General features: G+C 39.5%; 1 protein-coding gene across 5 annotated transcripts in view; it reads left to right on the top strand.

Moving 5' to 3' along the window:
• Nucleotides 1-238: 238 nt before the first annotated feature.
• The window catches only part of otofa (otoferlin a), a 351746-nt gene continuing 324062 nt past the window's right edge, over nt 239-27922 (top strand). For all 5 annotated transcript variants that reach the window (XM_059981755.1, XM_059981752.1, XM_059981757.1 and 2 more), the window contains exons 1-2: nt 239-317; nt 11086-11144. In XM_059981755.1, the coding sequence (XP_059837738.1) occupies nt 239-317; nt 11086-11144 (138 nt within the window). The remainder of the gene's footprint in view (nt 318-11085; nt 11145-27922) is intronic.

The raw sequence follows: 27922 nt of genomic DNA, 5'->3' as shown, positions 1-27922 counted from the left end.
ACGATCGTGGGGCAGCTTTAAAACATGTCAGCGATATCCGCTCTGTTAATGAAGCTCCTGAATAATTTAGGGATCCCGAACAACACAACGGATGATCCACAGTGAGTTGTACACAGGGGAGGAGACTCCGGGAGCTGGTTCTCCCTGCCGCCGCTCAGCAGTGTGGTGTCACTGACCGAGGGAAGCGAGTCAGAGTCCAGCGGCACCTGCTCCGGGAGCAGCACTGACCGGAGTCGGCATGGCTCTCACGGTGCACCTGAAAACCGTCACCGACCTCCGGGGGAAAGGAGACCGCATCGCAAAAGTGTCCTTTCGAGGTAATTGGGGCGATCCTTCTCCTGTGCACTTACAGAGCATCGCGCCGCATTTGGATGGAGGGTTGTGATTGTAATGCGATGTCAGATTATCGGAGGTGGCACCAAAGGTATATCCAGGTGTCGGCTCGGCAGAGGGAGCTGACTTGTACTGTATTGTGCTGTGAGCCGGGCGAAACCCATTCAATGTTGGCACCAAATAATAAAAAGTTATGTTGCCCTGAGCGGTAGCGCCGCGTTTATGAACTGAAAGTCGGTCTGAATTAATTAGTTATGCTAATCCCGGTATATTTTGATAATCCGTCTATCATCCTGCGTGTGCTAACTCCGGAATAATTTGGCATTGCATCCTTTCAATTACTTCTTGTAAAAAGTACTGTAATAATTATAAATGTTGCATTAAAAAATCTGTGCAGCCCTGCGACATAAATGCAAGTTGTGCCTGATGTTGGTCACAGCAGAGCTGATCCACATTTCAATCTATTGCGTATGGGAATCCTAAGGAAAAAGCACCATTTGTGTCCATAGCCACTGCCGTGGACGCTAGCGAAGCCGGCGAGCTGAGGTGTGAGGGCAGGAGGTGTTGAAGTGCTGGTGAAGCTCCTGCCCTGACGCTTACCTCCGCCTTTCCCGTTATACCGGGCGAGTTGCGAGAGCAGGAGGGGTGGAAGGAAAATACTTAAACCAATGTGTGTCTGTGAATTAAGGGAGCAGTCTGTGTACAAGTGTATGAACATGGCATTGGCGATGTTACTGAGTCGAGACCTGCTTCTTGGGTTCTTCAGTCTGCTCATCATGAAGCGTTTTACTTCAATGAACTGAGCGGTTTAATGTTGCCGTTGAAATAGCGGAGGGGGGAAACATATCCCCGAAATCTTAAGCATTGGTTCACTAACGTGGCCAGTCATAACTCTGAACCCGTGCAGCATTAAGTGTAGAATTCCTTCGCTTTCCTTTCTTCATTAAAAAGTGAATATTATGCAAACATTCAGTGGGCCAGGCTGCAACGAAAGAGAGTTCTCGTTTCAAGTCAATTCCTTTTTTTTATTCAGTTGATATTGGACGTAGGAAGCGGGGAGAAACATTATTCAAGTGCTACTAAATAATCTTTATTGGGCGATGGCTGAATATTTATTTTAGAAATATGTATAATCTTCACAGGAAATCCAGTTTAACTTTATTGATTTGATCAAAGAAATACTCCATTAAGATTAGAGTCGCTGTCATTTTGCTGAAGACCGGAGGATAAGCAAAATGATATTTTGATCTAATTTTTGATGCTGAAATTATATTACATTTCTTCTTCTCTGGAGGGCTAGTTGTTTGGAGATACCTGAATTATATGGAGAGCTGGGAGTTGACCTGTGGAGGTCTGGGGCTCCACAGACCCCAGTGGTTAATTTAAATTGATAAACTGTGGCTAATTAAATCAGCAGATTATACTGATGAAATTGCAGTTATGGAAATAACTTTGGGCTCAAGAATATCATTGAAGTTTAAATAGAACCAAATATAGCTGCCAATGTACAAAAGTCTGCCTGTCATGAGATAAACAACCTAGTTTAGTGAGGCCAGTTGGTGGGTAAATACCACAGAACACCTGCAGACTTTTCCAGTTGCCTTTTACCATCATTATCAGATTATGAATTAGAGGAGGGGCTGCACATATGACCCACAGCAAACAGAGGAACAAACATAGTCAATTTATTCAGTAAACAATCTGTTTAAGGTGCAGAGGAAATAAATTACACCAACTTCTCCCAGTAACAACATGAGAATTTGCTCACATCCCCTTCTTAAAAAGTAGGTGTTAAAGTACATCTATAGAACAGCCAAGCCTATGAATGTGGTGGGTAGGGAAGGGCGGGGGGGGGGGGGGGGGGGGGAGAAGGGAAAAGGATGAGGGGAAGTGGAGGGAAGAGGGAGCCCACTTGACCTTAATGAGAGCTCTCATTAAACCTCCCACCCACAACATCATTAAGCCTGCTACTTTCTGATTTTTTTTAATACCTTCTGACTCCAGCCAACTTCGGTCTATATATTCTAAAAAAACTTTATTCTCTCTATGAACAACAACAAACTCTCACACATGTAATTTCTTTGTGTCATGCTATATCATTCTGTGCTTGCTGACATACAGGACATTTATTGTTAATTAAGCAATGTTTCAATTTCACAATCTCACTCTTGTTCCAAATCCTCGCATAAACTTGGCTATCACACCAATATAATCTCCTCCATTTCTGTTGTTATCTAAGATGTCCACAACCTTTTTGTTCTATCATTTTGATTATTCATAGTTTTAATCTGCTGCTCACTTACAACTGCACCATTATGTGGTAAAGTGGCAAGCTCAGGAATTCCCTTCCCCAATGATTCTACCTCTCCAGCTCTCTCTCTCTCTCCACTGCTGAGACACTTTTTTAAAACTACGTCTTTGATTAAACTTGTGACCATCTTCCCATGCATGACATCAAATATTTTTGAATATTCTACTATGAATCACCTTGGTACAGCTTACATAGTTAAAAATGCTCCATAAATGTAAGTTGCTGTTGAAATGTGGCACTTTGTACAGTGCTATATCGCTTCAGTACTGCACTAATGTGTGGGAATCAAATGTAAATTCTTCTGTAACTGAATGTTGTCATCAGTATCCACAGTCTGAGGAGTGGCTTACAACTTCCGATAGCATTTACATCCAATTCTCCATGTCCATTCTTAATCTGACATATCATCTGTACCCCCGCCCCATCCCCACCATGTTCCAAACAGGCTGCCCAGTGTAAGCTTGGGGAACAGATGAGCTTCAAGATTTAACAATACACCTCCTTTCCTCCTTGCACCATAATGGGCCAGTTCTGCTGTAAGGCTATTCATCTGTAACTTCGATTAAAATGTCCTCTCTCCACACTCACGCAAACACTTGTGGTGTGCGGGGCATTTCCAGGATTTTCCCCTTGGTTTCAGATCTCAGAAACAGCTCTGACCTGAATTTCACAGCTTTAATATGTCCTTTTGCCTGTCTTATCCTCTTCTGTCGCCTTAATTGATTTACTGGCTTGCTCCATAAACATTAAAGCATCTCAACTACCCTGGTAACATCTCATTCCATTTTAGCATATCCATCCTCCCTGCTCCGTCCTCTCTGCTCTTAATAAAAACACAAATTGCTGGCAGAACTCAGCAGGCCAGACAGCATCTGTGGGAGGAGGTAGTGACGACGTTTTGGGCCAAAACCCTTCATCAGGAGTTTTTTTCCCTCTTTCCCAGTTCTGACAATATGGATCTAATCTGAACAGTTCACCACAGATATTACCTAACCTGCTCATAGTTTTAGCATTTTCTGTTCTCATTTTTATTCTTCTGTTTTGTAGATGAAAGTGTTATCAAACTGATAACAAAATGATTGCACACTGGAGAATGTCTCTGGGATCCACCTAATCACCAGTGCCTTTTTTATGCATTTCAATTCTTATCAAGATGGTTTTGTATTTAGTGCATTTCTTGGTATCAAAGACATGGATAATGACTCACACTACTTGGTTTTAACATATTCAGTTATCATATTGAAGAAAGACTGTGAGGTTATGTTTGGCAGCATCTATGGAGGAGAATGGAGAGTCAACATTTTGAATTGAGATTGGACGTAATGAAGTCTCGACTCAAAACATGAACTGTCCGTTTCCTTCCATAGCTGTTGCCTAACTGGCATAGTTCCTCTAGCATTTTGTGTGTTGCTCCACATTCCAGCACCTGAAATCTCTTGCATCTTCTTAGGCTGTGGTGCTTTGGTTGATTTGAAAATTATATGAAAAAAATTTAGATCGATGTAATTGTGTTAGTTTTCCAAGTCTTAAAAGCATTGTCACCCCTAAATACTTCTCAGTTTCCCATCAAAAATACTCGTTACAGTTGTAATAACTATGAAATTACTTTTTAATCTAAGTTCATTGTTGTACATGTAATGTTGAGTTCCATGCAACCAAGCAGGTCAGATTCTGAGTGAGCAGTCTGAAATTTGAAATGCACTTGTGCCAAACCCCCAGGCTATAGTCAGAATGAAAATTAAAGAGAAGGTTTTCAAGGAAATGTCTTTAAAATCAATGTGAGGAGATCTCACAATCCAAGTTTAATCACAACGAGCATGTAACCTTTAAAACATATTTTACAACTTGACAAAACACAAAATGAAGGATGTGAAGCATATATTCGATCCACATAAGATAAAATCGTTAGTAAGTATGAACATATAATGTATCTCACAGCCACATAACGACATAATCTGCAATTTATATTTTTTGTGTTTGTCATTATCACTCCACATATTGTTCAAGGTTCAAAGTATGTATACATTATACAACCTTGTGATTCATCTCTTTACAGGCAGCCACAAAACAAACAACCACAAAAATCCCATTAAAAAGAGAAGACTGTCAGACACCCAGTGTACAGAGAAAAAAAACAATAAAAGCAAGCAAATAGCATTTAAAACTGAAGATACTGGTGTTATTTTCTAACACTACTGTCACATCTGCTACTATTGTTAAAGATAATGAAACCTGTTTTATTTCTTGTTTTTTAAGAGACCTTCCTCTCTTTCAGAAAAGAAGAAATCTAAATAGCTTTTCCAATTTTAACCTCTATACAATTCACCAAAAAATAAGTTAAGCAAATTTTAGCATGGTTGTTTGCAGAAGTTATGAAGCTGTTTTAAAAGAAAATAATACATTCAGTAGTTTGCAACTTTTTGTATTGATAAAAAACCTATTGTCACTTTTTGCTACGTACCAGTTCGTGAAATTTAAAAAATTGGAGTCTTCAAAGAATCTTCAAATCTTTGAAGATTCAAATTACAGGTTGAAAAATAGATTTGTAAAAGTCACATTCAATTATTTTATTCTTATAGTAAAAAATAATTTACTCATTTAAGGGATATGCCTGTTTTTGGCTTGGTCCAGTTAAATTTTAGCTAATAGTGATTCACAGTGCTTTTGGGTAGAGAGACCCTGGATATAATGATGAAGTGATGATAAAAATTTCCAAGTCAGAACAGTGAGTGACTCACAGGAGAACTAGCAGGTGGTGGTGTTTCTGTGCATCTGCTGCACTTGTCCTCCTTGGTGGTAAAGGTCGCAGGTTTTGGAGGTGCTGCCTGAGTACCTTGGGCAAGAAACTGCAGCATCCTTTGTAGATGCTATATCCTACAACCACTGTATGTAGGTGGTGGAGGGAAGGTTTCGGTGGCTGGTAGGACACTAATCAAGCTGTTTGCCATCTTTGACAGTGTTGATCTTCGTGGCTATCGTTGATGCTGCAAGTGGAAAATATTCAATAATATTCATGAGTTGCATAAAATGGAATGGTTATGGTGTATTCTCAACATTACTACTGTGACAACTGTTCACCGATACTACATTATAGAAACATGGAAACATAGAAAACCTACAGCACAATACAGGCAATTCGCCCACAATGCTGTGCCAAACATGTCCCTACTTTAGATATTAGTAGGCTTATCTATAGCCCTCTATTTTTCTAAGCTCCATGTACCTATCCAGGAGTCTCTTAAAAGACCCTATTGTAACCACCTCCTCTACTTTTACTGGCAGCCCATTCCATGCACTCACCACTCTCTGAGTAAAAAACTTAACCCGACATCTACTCTGTGCCTGCTCCCCAGCACCTTAAACCTGTGTCCTCTTGTGGCAACCATTTCAGCCCTGAGAAAAAGCCTCTGACTATCCACATGATCAATGCCTCTCATCATCTTGTACACTTCTATCAGGTCACCTCTCATCCTCACTCAACCTATTCTCATAAGGCATGCTCCCCAAACCAGGCAACATCATTGTAAATCTTCTCTGCACCCTTTCTATGGCTTCCACATCCATCCTGTAGTGAGGCAACCAGAACTGAGCACAGTGCTCCAAGTGGGATCTGACCAGGGTCCTATATAGCTGCAACATTACTTCTCGGCTCCTAAATCCAATTCCATGATTAATGAAGGCCAATACACCATATGCCTTCTTAACCACAGAGTCAACCTGAGCAGCTGCTTTGAGTGTCCTGTGGACTCGGACCCCAAGATTCCTCTGATCCTCCACACTGCCAAAAGTCTTACCATTAATATTATATTCTGCCATCATATTTGATCTACCTAAATGAACCACTTCACACTTATCTGGGTTGAACTCCATCTGCCACTTCTCAGCCCAGTTTTGCATCCTATCAATATCCCACTGTAAGATCTGACAGCCCTCCACACTATCCACAACACCTTCAACCTTTGTGTCATCAACAAACTTACTAACTCATCCCTCCACTTCCTCATCCAGGTCATTTATAAAAGTCACGAAGAGTAAGGGTTCCAGAACAGATCCCTGAGGCACACCACTGGTCACCAAACTCCATGCAGAATATGACCCATCTAAAGCCACTCTTTGCCTTTTATCAGCAAGCCTGTTCTGGATCCACAAAGCAATGTCCTCTTGGATCCCATGCCTCCTTACTTTCTCAGTAAGCCTTTCATGGGGTACCTTATCAAATGCCTTGCTGAAATCCATACACACTACATCTACTGCTCTTCCTTCATCAATGTATTTAGTCATATCCTCAAAAAATTCAATCATGCTCATAAGGCAAATCCTACCCTTTACAAAGCTGTGTTGACTATTCCTCATCATATTATATCTCTCCAAATGTTCATAAATCCTGCCCTTCAGGATCTTCTCCATCAACTTACCAACCACTGAGGTAAGACTCACTGGTCTATAACTTCCTGGGCTATCTCTACTCACTTTCTTGAATAAAGGAACAATATCTGCAACCCTCCAATCTTCTGGAACCTCTCCCGTCCCCATTGATGGTGCAAAGATCATTGCCAGAGTCTCAGCAATCTCCTCCCTCGCCTCCCACAGAAGCCTGGAGTACATTTCGTCCGGTCCCAGCGACTTATCCAACTTGATGCTTTCCAAAATCTCCAGCACATCCTCTTTCTTAATATCTACATGCTCAAGCTTTTCAGTCTGCTGCAAGTCATCCCTACAATCACGAAGGTCCTTTTCCATAGTGAATACTGAAGTATTCACTCACACATTGATGCACAATGTTTTTTTTAACATCTTGGAATCATGAAAGCGATAAATGCAAGTCTTGCTTTCTTCATAGTTATTATATTGCTAACCATCCTTAACAGATTTCTTTGAGTTTGATATCTTTAGTGGTCTCGCTGTGACCTGAGCAGTTTTAGCTAGCAGTGATTTGTTTTAGACCTGTGGCAAAATATACTTCTGGAAGGTGTTGCAGACATTAGATCCAATTAAGTGTCTCTTAGTTTTCCTTCATTTCTCACCAGGACCTTTCATTGCTCTGATGCCCGATTTCCTGAGGTTGCTGCACTATAGCCCCATTGATTGTTTTGTGGTTGGACTGCTACATCATTGCACTTAGTAACCACTCCTCCATTTTAATTCATGTGATTTCCCCACTGCCTGGGTGTTGAAGTGACTGTATCAGTACACTCACTGCAAATTGTTATTATTCCCCTCAAAAACCTTGTTAATCATTGATCAATTTCTAGCCTATCATTTTATTTGTATTCATAAAAGTTATTCTCAAATTTATTCATCAAATGGAATGTTACTTAATAGAAATACTGCCAATGGGGACCCTGTCAAAGTATCCCATGGTATATTGTAGATGATTTGAACTGAATCTTTCTTAGAACTTAGATGTTGAGGTTCATTTTCATGATTCATTTAATTTTCATTTTTTGGGATCAATCCTGGATGTTGGTGAGCTTTTTGGCACTGCACTCATCCAGACAATTGGAGAGTACACCATCACAGTTCTGACTTCAGCTCAGCTTCTGACCCATCCTTGAAGCCATGGTATTTATGTGGCTGGCCCAAATGAGGTCATGATTTATGATAACATTGTTGAATGTCAAGGGTAGGTAGTTAGATTTTCTTCTGTTGTATATGATTACAAGAGCATATCAGAGGATGAGTATCCTGTGGCAAGTGACTCACCTCCTGACCCTCAATGCTGTTAACTAGCACTTAGGTGATGCGAATGTTATGTGCCTGAAGAGTTTAACCCTGTGCCATCATCTGTGAGCTTCCTCATTGATGGAAGGACAGTCATTTGTCATCCCAAGGAACTCCTGCAGTAATTTCCTGGGGCTGGGATGATTAACCTCCACCATCTCCCTTTGTGAGCAGTACAACTTCAAGCACTGAAGTGTTTTATTTTCTTTGAGGCCCATTGACTTCAGTTTTACCAGATTTCCTTGATGCCATTCACTGCTCTGTGGTCCAGGGCAATTATTCATACTTCATCTTGTGTTTGGACCAAAGTTGTGAAAAGTCTAGAACAAAGCGATCCTGAGAAAATCCAGACTGGGCATCAGTGAGAAATAAGTGTCACTTGATGGCACTATTGATGACACTTCACTTCACTTTGTCATTGATTCAGAGCAGACTGGACGGTTATTAGCAAAATCGAACTTGTCCTGATTTTATATGACCAGGGTTTTTCCACATCTCAGAAATGCCAGTAAAGTAATTGTACTGCAACACAGTGCTAGTTCTGAAGCACTACAGTTGTAATTTTTGCTTGATTCCACTGTCTGTATTTTATCCGTTGTTCTCAGCCAATATCATCTCAGTGGTATTCCTGTTCTGTCCAGCATATTGTTATTAAAACTGGATCATTAGATGAGCAAAGACACAAGACACTACTATCAGTGTCCCCACTAAGGAATGAGATCAAAAATGAAAGATAAATATTAAGTATGAACATAGCAGAAGTGATCAGCCCATGCAAACTAATTGCCTTCTCTGACTGCTTTCCCCATTGTAAATTGTTTGAGACTTCACAACGTATCTCATTCAACCTATTATCGTACGTTAAAAATGAAATGCATAAACAATACATCATAGTGAAATAATTACTATAATCTATTAATTCCCCTGCCATTTTATAAGCCTCCAATAATGGATATATTTACCAAGAATTTTGTGATAAGTTTAGACAAATTTCTTCCTGAATAATAAGTACAAACTGAATTGTAAAGATGCACAAAGAAACAGACAGATTGGTTTTGTATATACCAGCTCAGATATTGATTATATTACTGGGCTAATGGTTTGCATTGGTGTCTTTACATTGCACTGGTTCCTAACGTTAAAGGTATTAAATATTTCTAATCATCTGAATATGCTCTTTGACTGCTCATTAATCTATTGCTATGGTAATGGAAACACTTTTCCTGTTTCAAATAACTACCTGCATATGTTTTAATGGAGAAGATAATTTTCTCTTTGTTCTATGGTACATTACTGAACTATGTTAGACTAGATTGTATCAAATTCAATACTAACAAAATGTTTTAAGTCCAATAAATACATACAATAAATTGATAGTTTCAATCTCTCGCAATCTACCCATATATTAATAATACATAATGCAAAAAATGAATCTTATTGTCAGTATTCCAAAAAGATACTTTAGAAACAATCCAATATACAAAAACTAACTTTTTATGTAAAAGGGGTTTATTAGGAATTTACTTGCTAGAAGTCCAAGGAGCAAGGCAGCAAAAGCATTGATTAACATTAACCTAATTCTTCCCTCAGGAATTTTTTTCACCTGAGTCAAGTGTTGTATTCAATTATTAATCCCCTTGAAAAGGCAAAGTATATTTCTTACGTTAAGTATAGAACAGGGTTGCTTTACCTTTTCAAAACACAATATAATTGAATTCATCTAGTTCCCAAGTACCAGATAAAAGCACCTCAATCCCCAATGAGTGTAAGTGGATGAAGGATTATGATGGATAGTTGCTAGGAGTGTATGAATACATCATTAAATTAATTGCAAAAAGATTTACAAGAAGAGAAAAGAAGATTGGGTTAAGAAAAAGGAATAAAAGAGATAGAAAGTAAAGTTACATACAAATTAAATTGAAAAATTTGACAATTTAAATTTTCCCAAAATGACTCTCAAGCAGATAATCATAACTATTCACTTACTAGGGAAGTAAGTAAGTAAGTTGATGGATTGACATTAATGAGCATTATATGGTTATTTGGGCTGTTAATTGCAAGCACATATTAACTTTATTAATTAACCTAATTTATTAATTATTTATATTAACATATTAACTTTCATTCCTTTTAATGAGCATTAAAAGGATTTTTTGAGAAGTTTCAAGTTGCATTAACCAGAGCATTGTTTTGCTAATTCCAGAATACAGCATCTCAGAAGAGGGCTTGATAATGCATTTTATTGAAATATTTCCAATGGGCTTATTAAAGCAGTTTATATTTTTCTGATCTTAATCTTCAAAATTGGCAATTCCATTTATAATATAAATTAAATGTTGCCACATTCAAATTAGTTATGAAGATTTTATTTGCCTTTCGATCATAGTCAAAATGTATATATAGATTTGGAACATTTAAGTATTGTCACACTTTCCTCATTAAGAATATCCTGATCCAAATTAATAAACTGCTAATTGTAACTTTGAACAGAATAATGCAAGTTAGAAACACATCTGCATATGCTGAAATGCTGAAATAAATACTGAAGTTTCTAGAAACACTCAGCATGTCAGTAGCATTTGTAGAGAAAATGTTTCCTTAGACTATTGAGTTTTAGACAGTATTTTTAATTAAACTGAAAATTATAAATGCCATTGAATTCAGCAATACCATGTTTTTGTCTTTCCTGACTGACATTTTTGTTTTCTGCTAAATTTCAGGCCTTTCATTTTACACAAGAGTTCTGGAAAACTGTGAAGATGAGGCACAATTTGATGAGGTAAAGTTATCTCCTCAATTATTTTATTATGTTAAAAATCTGTTCTGGCCGGCAGCAGATTCATGTAACGCATGTCAGTCCATAGCCTCCTCTACTGCTACAATGAGGCCATACTCAGGCTGGAAGAACAACACCTTATACTCTGTTTTGACAGCCTCCAACCTGATGGCATGAACATCAATTTCTCGACCTTTCAATAATTTCTCACCCCCCCTTCACGATTCCCCCATTCCAATTTCCTCTCTCGCCTTATCTCCTTACCTGCCCATCACCTTCCTTTGGTGCTCATCCCTCTTCCCTTTCTTCCATAGTCTTCTATCAGACTCCCCCTTCTCCAGCCCTTTATCTCTTTCACCAGTCAACTTCCCAGCTCTCTACGTCACCCATCCCCTTCTTCTGGTTTCACATCATTTACCACCTTGTATTTCTTCCTTCCTTCCCTGCGCCCCCCCCCCCCCCCCACCACCTTTTGGTCTGACTTCTCACCTTTTTACAAGTCCTGATGAATGGTCTCGACTGAAACATTGGCTATTTACCCTTTTCCTTGGATGCTGCCTGGCCTGCTGAGTTCCTCCAACATTAAGCCTGATTTGTCCCCATAACCTGATTGGTTCCCTCAAGCTTCATGTATTTACGTTATGGATTTATCTAATGCTTGCTCAACACACCCAACCTTTGTGACATTAGCAAATTTACTAACCCAACCCTCCACTTCCTCATCCGGGTCATTTATAAAAATCACAAAGAGTAGGGGTCCCTGAGGCATACCACTGGTCACTGGCCTCCATGCTGAATATGACCTGTCTACAACCACTCTTTGCCTTCTGGATCCACAAAGCAATGTCCCCTTGGATCCCATGCCTACTTCCTTTCTCAATAAGCCTTGCATGGGATACCTTATCAAATGCCTGGCTAAAATCTACAGCTCTACCTTCATCAATGTGCTTAGTCACATCCTCAAAAATTCAATCAGGCTCGGAAGGCACAAACTGCCTTTGACAAAGCCATGCTGACTATTCCTAATCATATTATGCCTCTCCAAATGTTCATAAATCCTGTCTCTCAAGATCTTCTCCATGAACTTAACAACCACTGAAGTAAGACTCCCTAGCCTATAATTTCCTGGGATATCTCTATTCCCTTTCTTGAATGAGGGAGCAACATCTACAAAACACCAATCTTCCAGAACCTTTCTGTTGCCAGATCCATCATCCATTCTCCATCATCAATGCCAGAGGCTCAGCAATCTCCTCCCTTGCTTCCCACTGTAGCCTGGGATACATCCCATCTGGTCCCGGTAACTTATCCAACTTGATGCTTTTCAAAAGCTCCAGCACATCCATATCCTCTTTCTTAATATCTACATTCTCAAGCTTTTCAGTCCACTTTAAGTCATCCTTACAATTGCCAAGATCCTTTTCCTTAGCTAATATTGAAGCAAAGTATTCATTAAGTGCCTCTTCTATTTCCTCCTGCTCCATACCCACTTTTCCATTGTCACACTTGATTGGTCTTTTTCTCTTATGACTTATCCTTGGGATTTTCCTTAATCTTGTCCGCCAAGGCCTTCTCACGGTCCCTTCTGGCTCTCTCCTCCAGAAGAGCTCTTAAGCTCCATCCTGCTAGACTTATAATCTTCTAGATTCATGTCATTACCTAGTTTTTCAAACCTTTCGTAAGCTCTTCTTTTCTTCTTGACTAGATTTACAACAGCGTTTGTGCACCGTGGATTTTGTACCGTACCGTACCATCCTTTCCACGCCTCATTACATTATTCTACAGTTGACAGATCTTGTTGCTTTGGAGTTCTTAGTTGGATTCTGATAAATGAAATTAAACAGAGTATAAGGAAAGGGCATTATAAAATCTGGAGGGAAAATTTGTTTGAATGCATATGTATCATTGGTTTTATATTGCTATATTTCTTCACTATTCTTGGTTGGTGCGGCTGTAATGAAACCCAATTTCCCTCGGGATCAATAAAGTATGTCTGTCTGTCTGTCTGTCTGATTTGTGTCAGCAGCTATCAAGTAGTGGATAGAGGTGTACACAGACTGGACATCCATTTTCACCATGGACATCCAGTCCCTATACACTTCCATTCCACAATCAAAAAGGACTTTAAAGCTCTCTGCTTCATTCTGGAAGCACCTCAACCAAGAAAATGGGCACTGAATCAAAAAGAGAGTGGACTTTGTGTTCAGGCAGGTGGGATGATTTATTCTGTGGCCCACTACAGTTTCCAGTTCCTCTCTTTGTAAAACAGTCTCACTGCCATTTCGGACCTTCTCCCTACTAAAATATTGTCATACAGTCATTCAGACCAGATCTGGGACTGGATCCTTTTTATATTGGAACTACCCCATTCAAGTTCAAGCTTATTGGCATTCAACAGCTAAACAAAACATTACTCCTCAGGGACCAAGGTTCAAAACACAGTGTATATATCACATACAGCAAATAAAATAACATTAATATTATAATACCAACAGATAAAAAAATTATTCTGCAGGTACATGTACAAGTTAACATAAAGTGCATATACAGTATGACATGTAGTTAAATATACAACAGTCCTACAGGTGCTGTCATAATGTGTAATGGTGGTAGCAGGGTGTTCAGAAGTCTCACAATCAGGGGGATAATGCTGTTACCCAGCCTAATAGAGCTTGTTCTTATTTGGCAGTACATTCTGCCTGATAGTAGAAGGTCACAGAAATTGTGGGATAGATGACAGGGATCCTTAACAATACTGTGGGTTCTAACAATGCAGTGTTTCTTGTGTATGTCATGGATTTAAAGGAGAGAGATGCAGGTGTTTCTCTCAGTAGTCCTCACAATCCATTGTAGGGTTTTGTGGTCAGATGCTTTGCAATTCCCATACCGGACAACAATATAGCTAAGAAGTAGAGTCTGATTGTCACCCAGCTTCCTTATTTTTTGCCCCACTCTAAAGGGCCTCATGTTGATTATAGAAATGTTATTCAAGACTGTCCAATATCTCTATAACTTCAGATTTCCATCAATGAACATTTTCTCAGTTGACTTGAAATTATTAAGTATCATTCTACTGTCCCTGTAGTGATCCTAACTATCAATAAGAGTCTGGTTCTACAGTTCTGCTGCTCCTGAACCCTTTCATTATAGACCAACTATAACAATCAATATCCTAACCAGTCAAAACTCAATCTTTTTGTATCCTGAATCTCACTTTCCTTACATTCTCCCAGTACTGCCACATTTACAAGTTATCACTATTCTAAATATTTTAATCTGTGCCTGAATGTTAGAGACATTTAGTAACCACTACAAAGCATTACAGCCTCTGACAGGAGGTGAGCATGCACTCTCCTGCCTTGACTCTTGTTAATACTGTCTAGTTTGCTGTCTGGGGCCTGGTGAGGGCTGAAATCCTGCCACACAGGGTCAGTGAGCAAACCACTGCATCTGCTTGAGAAAAGTGGGCAGACGGAGATGTTGAGCAGCAAGTCCAACCAGTGAGCCAAGTCCAACTCAATCTGGTTCAGTGCAGTTCACTGAGAGAGACACCAATGCAAGATAATAAATGGAGGTCTAGGCCATCAGGCCCCTCAAGCCTGTCCCATTTTTCAATATGTATATAAGAATCTACCTTTTCTGTACCAATTCTTCAATATCTCTCAATTCCTCGATCTTTCAAATACGTACCCATCTCCACCTTAAATATATCTAATGATCTGTCCTACACCACCCTCTAGCGCAGAGAATTCCAGCGATTCACAACCCTCTGAGAGGAGAAATGTCCAAGAACCTCAGTTTTATACAACTGGCTCTTATTGTGTAGTTATCCCCTTGTTTGTGTTTCTTCCACTCATGACCTTATCTCAACATCTACCATTTGGACTGTGTATATTCGAAAAAGTGTTACCCCTTATTGTTGTAAACTCCAAGGGAGTTTACAAGCTGTCCAGCCACTCTTCATAGGCTAATCCTAGTACCCTTATGAATCTACTTCGGATCACCTCCAATGCTACTACATTGCTTTTGGGTAAGGGGACCAAAACTATGCACAGCATTCCAGATGTGGTCTCACCAACGCACTGTATAACTGTCAGAAAACCACCCCAGCCTTAAACTCCATCACCTTTGCAATAAAGGCCAACATGCTGTTTGGCTTCTTAACTACATGCTAGATCTCCACTAGAAGGATCACCTCTGTTTAACATAGCCTTCCTACTCTATAGCTCTCCTGATAATGAAGATGATTTACTCTGAGTATTGGTTAAACGGTGTTCCATTGTAGATTTTCTGAAACATTGATCACAATATGTTGTCACCAGGACTGCACACGGCATTCCAAGAGAGGTTGCGCATAGCTTGTGCAAAAACAGAATATTGTACCTCCTTACATGCTCAAACTGCTCACGATTATGTTCAAAAGTCATAACTGTACCAGCATTTACTCTGTTCTGTGCTCCCTTATATTTGAACATGCACACAGATGTCTTTTCTTTTACAACTAATTAACCGCATTTCTTTGAAAAATATATGAATGTTCATGGGTCTCTCCATCCACATGCAAATTGCTACACTTACCAACGTCAGCAACATTTGCCATTTTCAAGCCCCATCTCCCAACACTTTATTATCCATCTGCTCTGTTTACTTGCATTTACGCTTTTGCATTAGCTGTAGATTTACAGATCATAAACCCAACTACATCCAGATCACTGAAACAATCACAAAGTATCCAAATCCACCTACAGTTGCACGATGTTTAACGGGTTTTCAAATCAGCGTGATTTATTGCCATTGATACCAAAGGCTCTGATCTTTAAAAATCTGCTATGTGATTGAGATACTGAACTACGTTTGTTCTATTTACCTGCTGAACTTCCTTCGCATGTTATTGGTGTCACTTCATCAAAATTTACAATTAATTTTATAAAATGTGCCATTGTGTTTGTTAGCCCTGACTGATTGCCTATTTCAATTCAACAAAGCATTCCCAAAGATGGAGCAATCATTTTACTATTATTGAAGTCCAACTACTGAACCTGGAGACACCACACCCAGGCTTACCTGTGTTGCTCCATATTCATACTGGCACTCATTTCAAAACTGGAAGCAGTTATTCCTCCAGCTTTTGTGGCTGTAATAAGCACCAAGGAGACTAAAGGATAGTAACAGTTTTAGACAATGAAAAATATTAAAAGTCTGCTTCATAGGAGTTTCAGTGCTGGGAAACTTTGGAGTCACTGATTTAAAGTATTTCTGGTCTTTAGTGTAATGGCACAGAAAATGGGACAATTACTTTATTTCTCATGTTCAAATCATATACGAAAACATGGGCTAAGTTCCACAAGCAATCATCTGAGAGTGTAATTGAACCCATTGGGAAATCTCCTGGCACAATTGATCTTGTTTTTCAAGTATCCGTTGTGCACCTGATGATATCAGCATTAATCAGCCACTGTACTTGGTGTTGCAGATACATGAAATTTTATCACTGGTTCTTCTACCATTAATTTCATTCTTTTTGTATTTGTGCATATAGCTACAAGCTGCAATTTCTGCCTTATTAATCATACGCACTTTTCAATTTCCCAAGAACCTTCTCCCTCGTGATGGAAACTTCATGACAACTGACACCTGGAACTTCCACCATAAGGCTAGTGTCTTCCCCAGAGAAGACTGATGCAAAATACATATTCAGCTCGTCCACCATTTCCTTATCCCATTACTAGCTCTCCAGCTTCTTTTTCCAGTGGTCTGATATCCACTTTTGCCTCTCTTTACACTTTCTGAGGAAACTTTTGGTATTCTCTTTAATATTATTGGCCAGCTTACTTTTGGATTCTATCTTTACCTTCTTAATTATTTTTAGTTGCCTTCTGTTGGTTTTTAAAAGCTTCCCAATCCTCTACCTTCCCAGGAATCTTTGCTCTATTATATGCCCTCTCTTTTGCTTTTATGTTGGTTTTGACTTCTCTTGTTAGCCACAGTTATGACATCTTCCTTTTATATACTTGCACTATAGGAATTTCCCTCACAGAATCCAGCACCAACCTAATTTTCCCAAACCACCTGCATATTGAAATCACATTGCCCTTTTGGTATGCATTTTATAATTCCCATTGTAATTTGTAGACCACATCCTTCCTACTCTTTAGGGGTCTGTATATAACTCCATTTAGGGTCTTTTTACCCTTGCATTTCCTTAGCTCTATCCACAGTGATTCATTAAATGATGTTGTGGATGAGGAAACCAAGAGGAGAGATAAGATCATAAAAGGAGCAATACAAGTTCAAATGTTCAAAGGTTCGTTTATTATCAAAGTATGTATCCATATATGACTCTGAGATTTGTCTTCTCCAGGTAGCCACGAAACAAAAAAATCTATGAAAATCTTTCAGAGAGAAAAACATCAAACCACCCCCTTACTAAAAAAAATGGCAAGCTGATCATCAAGCCTCCCCCATTCATCCTTCCCCCACACAAAAAGTAACATTATGGAATAAGACATCAACCCCAAACTCCCCTCCTCTCACACAAAAAAAAACCAACAGAATGCAACAAGAACATCAACCTCCAAATCCACTCCCCTTGTGCAACAAAACAGAAAGGAGTGGTCAAAAACACAGAATGTAGAAACTGTAAGTCTGAAGAAGTCCACAATCCTTAAGCATAATAGTCCAATCCATAAACGCAGAGCCATGGTAACATCCTACAACAGCGTCAAAAGAGAGAGAGATCACTTGAACACAGAAGCCCTGCCTGCCACAGCGAGCCACCACAGAGGCATAGGCCAATCACAGACTCCTTCTCCAGCTGCCGAGGGATCCCATCAGCGATCAAAAGGCAGGCAGTCGGTATTGAACGCTTGCTTGCCTGCCGCATTCGCCTCGATGACTCTTTCTTCATCGATGTTTTAATTGGTGATTAATGGACACTATAATTGGCATAACGGAGTTGAACACCTCTAAGTTTCTTCACCTCAAGGCCATTCGAGTGTGCACTCGCTTCCTGAAATATTCACGCAGCCAGCAAAGCACTGGATCATTCAATCTATCTCCAAACTGTCGATCACAGGCTCTAACAGCTTCAGAAGGATTAATAAGATAATACTCCAGTGAACTAAATGTACTTTCACAAGATCAAGGTGCTCAAACTAGAAGAAGAAAAAGAAGGGACGAGATGAAGAGAAAGATGTCTTGCACACAGCACTAGCATTTGGTATTGAAGATACTTGAAATCTTATTACTGTTTCTTCTACCACTAATGTAATTATTTTTCTATTTGTGCATCTGGCTACATGTGACTATTTCAGCCTTATTGATCATCCTACAATTTTCAGTAGTATTCAGTAAGTCATGGCACTGGACTCAAGTAGGACAGACAATCTTGTAGGACACTGCTCAAACACCATGAGATCATCGTGTTCTTTTTTTCATTTTCCCTCATTTCCCTGCTGTAATCTTTGCAACTATCTGTTGCTTCTATGGCAAGAGTCCCCTAATGATATAAGGCATATCACACAGTTCTGTTATGGCATAGAAGCAGAGTTAGGAGCTTTTCTTGGAGTTCTTTTTAGGAAGTGCATGGGTCTTGTTCTAATGCACAGTTCTGAGCAGAAAACACTATACACCTGTTCATATAACGTTGGCCAATTTCATTACTTTTTTGTGGGGTAACTGTCACTGTACACACCAAAAAGAACGATGTCAGATTTCCTAACATTTTATCATATTGTTTTTCATTTCAGACGTTGAATCTGCTGAAGGCATTTCATAGTACACACTAGGAATTTTTATACTGGAGTTTCTTTCAAGTGTATTTCACATGGTCCTATTAAAGACATGGACTCCAGCGATTTTCAGTGTAAAATGCTAATTCAGGCTGTTCTGGATTTTGCAGTTTATAGAACAAGAGCAAGATAAGTGTGTTATGTGGAACATGCTAGTATCAGAAGAAGTTCCATTATTGCTAATTACATTTTCTAGGTAGAACTAATATTTAAAATAATCCCAACTCCTGACAACATTCCTCTGTCTTGGAGCAAATCTGAATCACTAATATGTGACTGTGGGCTGTATGACTCTTTTCTATCTCCTAAAATATAATAAGATAATATTAATGAGGTATCGCAGAAGGAGTTTGGGCAACACAAGTGTCTTGTTTCATGTGTTTTACAATTCAATTTGAATGGAAAACCAATCACATGGGAAATCAGTGAACTTGTACAAAATTCCATGAGCCGTATTTTCCTTCAGCATTTCTATACATCTGGGTCATTGATGTTTGAACAACATCTCTTCACATGTTGCTTCTATAATTTAGGTTAGCACATACGTGGGAGATACCCTACTGATTAAGTTCAGCTACTCTTAGGGACCAGCTCACTTTGTAGGTTACAGCCCCATCCAAATCCTTGAAACTTTACCCAACCTCCCTGCAGTAATGATCTTTACCTTAACACTGCACCCAGAGTAATATACTAACCAACATTCAAGAATCACCAATCTTTTCCACAATTCCACCTTGACTCGTTTACTAATAGCCTACTTAACAACTGGAAATGGATGTCTGAGTGTGGTGCATTTGGCCTCACCTGCTGCTGAACTGTGAAATGGGTTCTCAAAAAAAAATTATCAATTCGCCCTGCACAAACATTATAGCATCATTCCAGTTCTAGACAATTGACTTTAGTAGTGAATTCCTTTCTGTTTGGAAAGGACTGCGAAAATTTGTGCTGTTCCAACTGAGACAACACCGATGTGGTTTTCCCTGATTTATCTTATCAGCCCAGCTTTTGAAGACAGCATTAAACAGTATTAATCTGTATCTGAGGAGAAATCCTGAAGTTGCTGTAATTTTCAGTGTTGCTGCCAAAAAGCAGTAGTTTTGCCAATAACATTTCATTCTTTAGGAAGAACACATTTAGATTTTCTGAATTTTTAAAAGGAAATTACTTATAGATATACATAAAATGTTGGTGGACAAACAAGAGAAAATCTGCAGATGCTAGAAATCCAAGCAACACACAGCAAATGCTGAAGGAACTCAGCAGGTCAGGCAGCATCTGTGGAAAAAGAGTAATAAGTCAATGTTTTGGGCCAAGACCCTTAATCAGGACTCGATAAAAAAGATGAGAAGCCAGAGTAAGAAGGTGGGGGGAGAGGAGGAAGAAATACAAGGTAGTAGGTGATAGGTAAAATCGGGAGGGGGTGACTGGTGAAGTTAAGAGTCGGGGAAGAGATAAAATTGATTGATCTCTTATAAGAGGTAAGACTGGTGAAAGAGATAAAGGACTGGAGAATGGGAATCTGATCAAAGAGGACAGAAGGTCATTGAAGATGCATGGATTATTTCTATTAAGTGAGAAAATTGAAAAATGTTAGTATTCAGAAAGAGCTGGATTCCTTGTATACAAATTACTTAAAGTTAACATAGAGGTATAGCAGGAAAATAGAAAGGAATTTGGAACATCAAACTAGTTTGGCGGGGTGGGGGGTGGGAATCAGAATGTGACGGCAAGGATTAAAGTAGAAGGACAAGGGCATGATGCTAAGAGTTCTGAGTTGATGAGGAAGGACAGGCAGGGGACAGAACATAATTGTAGCCAGTTAAAGGAGTTGAAATATGTCTATTTCAATGCTAAGAGTATTAGAAACAAGGAGGATGAACTTAGAGCATGAATTAGTAGGTGGAACTACGATGTATGGCCATTACTGAAACTTGGTTGGAGGAAGGGCAGGATTGGATGATGCAGGTCCCGGGGTTCAGGTGTTTTAAAGGGACTAGGATGGGAGGTAGAAAAGTGGGGGGGGGGAGTGGGGGAGTGGGCATTGCTGGTCAGGGATAGTATCACGGCTATAGAAAGGGAGGACGCTGCAGAAGGAGTGTCCACGGAGTCAGTCTGAGTGGAAGAGATCATTCACTGTGCTGAAAGTAGTCTGTAGGCCCCCAAATAGCCCTCGGGACACCGAGGACCAGATAAGCAGGCAGATTTTAGAATGGTGCAGGAAATACAGGGTAGTAGTTATGGGTGATTTCAACTTCCCTCATATTGACTGGCACCTCCTGAGTGCAAGGGGGATAGATGGGGCTGATTTTGTCAGGTGTGTTCAAGAAGGATTCCTGACACAGTATGTCGACCAGCCGATGAGAGGAGAGGCTATACTGGATCTAGTTCTGGGTAATGAACCTGGCCAGGTGACAGGCCTCTTGGTGGGGGAGCATTTTGGTGAGAGTGACCACAACTCCCTTAGCTTCAGCATAGCTAGGGAAAGGGATAAAATCAGTCGAAATGGTAAAGTGCTTGACTGGGGAAGGGCTAACTTTGAAGGGATGAGGCAGGAACTAGCAAGAGTAAATTGGAAACAGATATTCAAAGGGGAAAGCACAGAAGTAATGTGGGAGAAGTTTAGGGACCACTTGAGCTGGGTTCAGGATAGGTTTGTCCCACTGAGGCAAGGAAAAAATAGTAGGAAAAGGGAACTGTGGCTGACGAAACATGTGAGGCAACTCGTCAAGAGGAAAAAGGAAGCATATGTTAGATATAAGAAGCAGGAAGTAGGTGGGGCTTATGAGAAAATAGGATAGCAAGGAAGGAGCTAAAGAAAGGACTTAGGAGAGCTCAAAGGGGGCATGAGAAGGCCTCAGCATATAGGATTAAGGAGAACTCCAAGCCGTTCTATGCGTATGTGAAGAATAGGAGGATTATGAGAACGAAAGTGGGACCGCTAAAGGATAAAGACAGCAACGTGTGCCTGGAGGCGGAGGAGGATGGGGAGGTCCTAAATGAATACTTTGCTTCAGTATTCACAAGTGAAAAGGATCTTGATCAAGATGAGGTCAAAGTAGAGCGGGCCTGTGTGCTGGACAATGTGGAGATTAAGGAAGAAGAAGTGCTGGATCTTCTTAAAAGCATTAAGATTGATAAATCCCCAGGGCTGGATATGATACACCCCAGGATGTTGTGGGAATTGAGAGAAGAGATCTCAGGAGCATTATCTATGATCTTTGAATCCTCTTTAGCTGCAGGGGAAGTGCCGAAGGACTGGAGAATGGCAAATGTAGTTCCCTTGTTTAAAAAAGTTAATAGGGAGAAATCTGGGAACTATAGACCGGTGAGTCTTATGTCAGTGGTATGCAAACTACTGGGAAGGATTCTTAAGGATAGGATCTACGAGCATTTGGAGAAGTACAAACTACTCATGGATAGTCAACATGACTTTGTAAAGGGAAAATCGTGCCTCACGAGCCTGATTGAGTTTTTTGAAGAGGTAACAAAAGTAATTGATGAGGGTAGGGCAATGGATGTGGTCTACACGGACTTTATCAAAGCATTTGACAAGGTCCCTCATGAGAGACTCATCCAGAAAGTCATGAGGCATGGGATAAGTGGAACCTTGGCTGTTTGCATAAAAAATTGGCTTAAAGGAAGAAAGCAGAGGGTAGTTGTGGAAGGAAAGTATTCTGCCTGGAGGTCGGTGACTAGTGGAGTGCCACAGGGATCTATCCTGGGACCTCTGCTATTTGTGATATTTATAAATAACCTGGATGTAGAGGCGGAAGGATGGGTGAGTAAGTTTGCGGATGACACTAAGATTGGAGGAGTTGTGGATGGAGCTGTAGGTTGTTGAAGGTTACAAGAGGATATAGACAGGCTGCAGAGTTGGGCAGAAAAATAGCAGATGGAGTTCAATCCGGACAAGTGTGAGGTGATACATTTTGGAAGAACAAACCAGAAGACTGAGTACAGGATTAATGGTCAGTTACTTAAGAGCGTGGATGAACAAAGGGACCTTGGGGTTCAAATCCATACATCCTTCAAGGTCCCCGCACTGGTTGATAGGGTAGTTAAAAAGGCCTATGGGATGCTAGGCTTCATTAATAGGGGGATTAAGTTCAAGAGTAGAGAGGTCATGTTGCAACTCTACAAATCTCTGGTGAGACCGCACTTAGACTGTGTTCAATACTGGTCACCTCATTATAAGAAGGATTTGGAAGGTATGGAGAGGGTGCAAGAGGAGATTTACCAGGACATTGCCTGGTTTGGAGAACTAGTCATATAAAGCAAGGTTAGCAGAGCTGGGACTTTTCTCTTTGGAGCGTAGAAGAATGAGAGGGGACTTGATAGAGGTCTACAAGATTATGAGAGGCATAGATAGGGTGGATAATCAGTACCTTTTTCCCAGGGCACCAATAGGAAACACCAGAGGGCATATGTACAAAATTAAGGGAGGGAAGTTTGGGGGAGACATCAGGGGTAAGTTTTTTACACAGAGGGTTGTGAGTGCCTGGCATGACTTGCCAGGGATGGTGGTGGAGGCTAAAACATTAGGGGTATGTAAGTGCCTCTTGGACAGGTACATGGATGAAAGAAAAATGGAGGGTTATGGGGTACTGTGGGTTTAGTACTTTTTTTAAGGATTATATGGGTCAGCACAACATGGAGGGCTGAAGGGCCTGTACTGTGCTGTAGTGTTCTATGGTTCTATGGTTTCCCAAAGGAATTTAGTGAATGTGAATGTGATTTCTTGCTTCAGTTGTATCAGGCCATGGTAAGATCACAATAAAATATTTTGTGCAAATCTTATCTAAATAATGATATACATAAGGTTGTCGGAATACAAGGAAGATTCCTGGGATTGTGGTTTTAAGGAGATATCAGACAGTGTTTAGAATAATGATCTCATCGAAATTTCCAAAATTTTTATTGTGCTTTACAGGGAATGTTAATGTTTGGCACCAGGAATTGCAGTCTCAAAAATAAGGCCATTCAGAACCTTAATGTGAAGGAGTTTCCTCAAAGATCCTAGTGATTCAGTTGTTATGAAACCAAGTCCTATATCTCCTATTTATCTCAATAGATTTTTAGCTGGTGAGATTGTCAATTAGTATGTGGTAATGAAGGGAAGTGGCACTCCCTGACATAATATCTCCACCATGACATTAAATAGCAAGAGTAGATGCTATGGGCTTAATAGCTTTGTCCAGCTTCTATTTCTTAAGTTCATATAATTCATAGCATTGGTTTGAATACAGGTTAATTAAAAATTAAAATTTCTGTATCAACTTTTCTGGAAAAGCAGTTTTAAAACTTTCAAATCATACGCAATTCATTAAAAGATCAATTTCTTAAGAAGCAGCCCTGAGACATTTTGTGATTTTTGTTTTCTGCTGACATAGGGGAAATGGTGAGATATCAAATCACTTGTGTTTAGGAAGTAGTGGAATGTCAGATTTGCAATCCAAATGACAAATTTACAGCGGTGTTTCTGTACTATCCTCATTTTTCCTCAAAGCCTTAGCTTTGATACCAACATAGTGCATATCTATGCATATCATGTTCCTTTAGCAAATATAAAACCCCCAGTGAGTGAAATAGCCTCCTGGGGAACAGGGCATATAATGTCAATGTTCAACACAATAAAATCTGTAGATGAAGGAAGAGGCCATTAAAAAGGAAGTGCAAGATATTTTTTGTAGAACTAGGAAGAACAGAGTGCTGGCATGTAGTCACCTCCTCCCTGGCAGACCGAGTCCAGCAATTATGTAAGCTCACGATCAAAGGGTATCCATGAAGAAAGAAGCAGAGTTGCAGTTTCAGTTTATGAACTTCCTCCCAAAGTCAAAATACTGCAAATACATGGAATATCTGAAACATGAACTTTTCTCTCTCCACAGTTACTGCCCAACTTGCTGAGAATTTCAAGCAGTTTCAGTTCCATTTCAGATATCCAGCAACTGCTATATTTTACCCATGAGTTTGCTATTATTGGTTCAGGACATGCATCTCTACTAAAAAGAGCACATTAAAATTAGACAAAGTAACTTTCCCCTGGTATATCTTTGACTCCGGTCTTTAGACAGGGTTTTTGAGTCATCGGTCTGAAAGAACCAGTGAAGCCTAGTTGCCTTTCCAGCCAGTCACTCAGTGGTTAAAAGCTGACTATTTAATGCTGATATTTCACATGCAGAAACATACTCTGCTGCAATGAGTGAACTAGCTGTAATTCTTTGAGTTAACTTGCCCTCATGATGATGTAATATTTTCATCCTTTCTGTACTGCTATCAGTAATTTATGAAGACTGAGAAAAGAACACTTGAGCATAGTTGCTACAGCTGGCAACACATGAGTCATAATCGGCAATACTAGAGAACTTGTGTCTTCCTAAATAACCTCAAGGAAGCTATACCATGTAGAGCACATTAATACAAAGCTCTGCTTAAATGTTTTTATGTTGCCTGATTAATTTTTGAAAGCACTGTGCTTCCTGTAAGAGTAGCAAACAATTAATATGTTGTGCATTTTTACCTGTAGGATAAGATGCAAAATGTAATTACTTGAAATATTGTGATTTATCTTTGTGCAATTTTTAATATTAGGTAAAGTTCATTGACACTGATAAGGGGTTTGTCTCCTTTTGTATTTTCTTTACTTTAACTCTGTATTTTTGAAATTATTACATTTACATGCACTTCTAGAACAAAAATATATTTTTATTAAGGGATGTCTACAGCAACATTTTCTTTTAAAATGTGCTTTGATTATAAAAAAAACCATCAGGCTGCTAAGCAACCAAGCACATTGAAATTTTTTCAACAAGCACAGAAAGAAATCGTACAATCTTCAACCATTGTAAATGTTTTATAAAGACTGAAATAATGACTGGACCATACAGATAACGTTAAGCTCAGTACCAGAAGAGCATCAGCAAACACCTTCAAAATCAAATTTCTTATTATTTTAATTGCATGAAATTTTACAGAACTATATGAGGGAATGACATTGTTGCATGGTAATTGTGGCTTAATATGCCATTCAAAACAGTTATAACATTGAAAGTACAACAATTTCCCAAACATACAAAATGCTTGAGGAACTCAGCAGGTCAGGCAGCATCTACAGAAAGAAATAAACTCTTCAAGGGTGTCAGCCAAAACATTGAATATTTATTCCTTTCTATAGATGCTGCCTGACCTGCTGAGTTCCTCCAGTATTTTGTATGCGTTACTCTGCATTTCCAACATCCGCAGAAGCTTTTGTGTTTCACATGATCAATGATGTGATGATGATACTTCACTTTAGCAGAGAAAAAAAAAGAAGAATTTAATCTGAATGATGAGAGTTAGAGTACAAGAAGCAGGAGTCAGTGATCAACTCCTTGGGTCTTGTTTAATAAGATTCAACCTTGGTTCCCAACCACTTTCCAGTTCTCTCCCTATCTCCCTCCATTTCTTCCAATTGAAATGTTGAATATCTTCCGGAGAACTCCAAGCAAGTCTACCTCCACAGCTTCATGAGGTTAAAAATTCTTGAGAGTCGTTAGAGTAAGAGAAGAGAAAATGCTTTACTTATATGATAAATGGGCATCCCCTTACTTTGAAAATATGACTCATAGTTCCATATATACCCATTCAGAGAAGTGTATAAGATGATGAGAGGCATTGATCCCGTGGACAGTCAGAGATTTTTTTCCCAGTGCTGAAATGGCTAACATGAGAGGGCACAATTTTAAGGTGCTTGGAGAGTAAGTACAGAGGAGATGTCAGGGGTAAGTTTTTTTTTACGCAGAGAGTGGTGAGTGCATGGAATGGGCTGCCAGCAACAATGGTGGAAGCAGATACGACAGGGTCTTTTACGAGACTCCTGGATAGGTACATGGTGCTTCGAAAAATAGAGGGTACGGGTAACCCTAGATAATTTCTAAAATAAGTACATGTTTGGCATAGCATTGTGGGCCAAGGGGCCTGTATATTGCTGTAGGTTTTCTATGTTTCTATCTCAACATCCATCATATTATTTCTCCCTAAGAATCTCATATGTTTCAAGGAGATCACATTTGATTATTTTAAACTCTCAAGATGAAAGGCTTAACCTACTCTAGGATGTGAAAAGATCCAAGTGTTTTAGTGAATGATTTGCAGAAGATGGAATGCAGCTACTGCAAGAAATTCTGGAAGCTAACAATGTTATTATTTATTGAAAGATTAATGGAATTGAACAGTAAGGAGGTAAGACATTGGTTGCATTGGACATTGGCAAAATCATTATTGGTTTCCTTATTTAATGAAGTATACAAATGCTCTAGGAGTTCAGTGAATTAGTCTACTAACATCTAGAATAGCCAGATTGTCTGATAAGCAAAGTTTGGATTGCTAGAATTTAGACAAGGAAGCAGGGATTTGATAGAAACATAAAAAAAGTTTGAGGGGTCATGACAAGTTGACTATGAAGAGTACTTTTCATCTTGTAAAAAACTCTAGGTCGCTCTTTAAAAATATGGAGTCAGCATTTTGGGCCAAACCCCTTCCTCAGATCTGATGAAGGGGCTTGGCCCATAACGTTGACTGTTTATCCCTTTCCATAGATACAGCATGACCTGTCGAATTCCTCCAGCATTTTGTGTGTGCTGTATATTTGCTCAGCAATGGCCATAGAGTTACACAATTCTTCATCCATGATTGTAATCTATGAAGAAGATTAGATTATTTGCCACAAACATTGAAACATACAGTGAAATGTGTCATTTGCGTCAATTCAGATCATTGAAGATTGTGCTGGGCTGCCCACCAGTGGTGCCACGCTTATGGTGCCAGTATGCCCACAACTGACTAATCCTAAACCATATGCCTTTTGATTGTGGAAGGAAATCATAAAATCTAATGATCACTGATAAATCTAGCTCAATATGCTGTGCATGCACATACAAGGTGAAGTTCATTGTAATGTTGAAATATCACTCATGCAAATGGATCTTTGGAATGGTGGGCAGCTCGGCCATA

The sequence above is a fragment of the Hypanus sabinus genome, chromosome 10 (genome assembly GCF_030144855.1).
Source record: "Hypanus sabinus isolate sHypSab1 chromosome 10, sHypSab1.hap1, whole genome shotgun sequence".
NCBI classification, from domain to species: domain Eukaryota; kingdom Metazoa; phylum Chordata; class Chondrichthyes; order Myliobatiformes; family Dasyatidae; genus Hypanus; species Hypanus sabinus.
The sequence above is the reverse complement of the archived record's forward strand: the minus strand, read 5'-3'. Positions and strand labels throughout refer to the sequence as shown.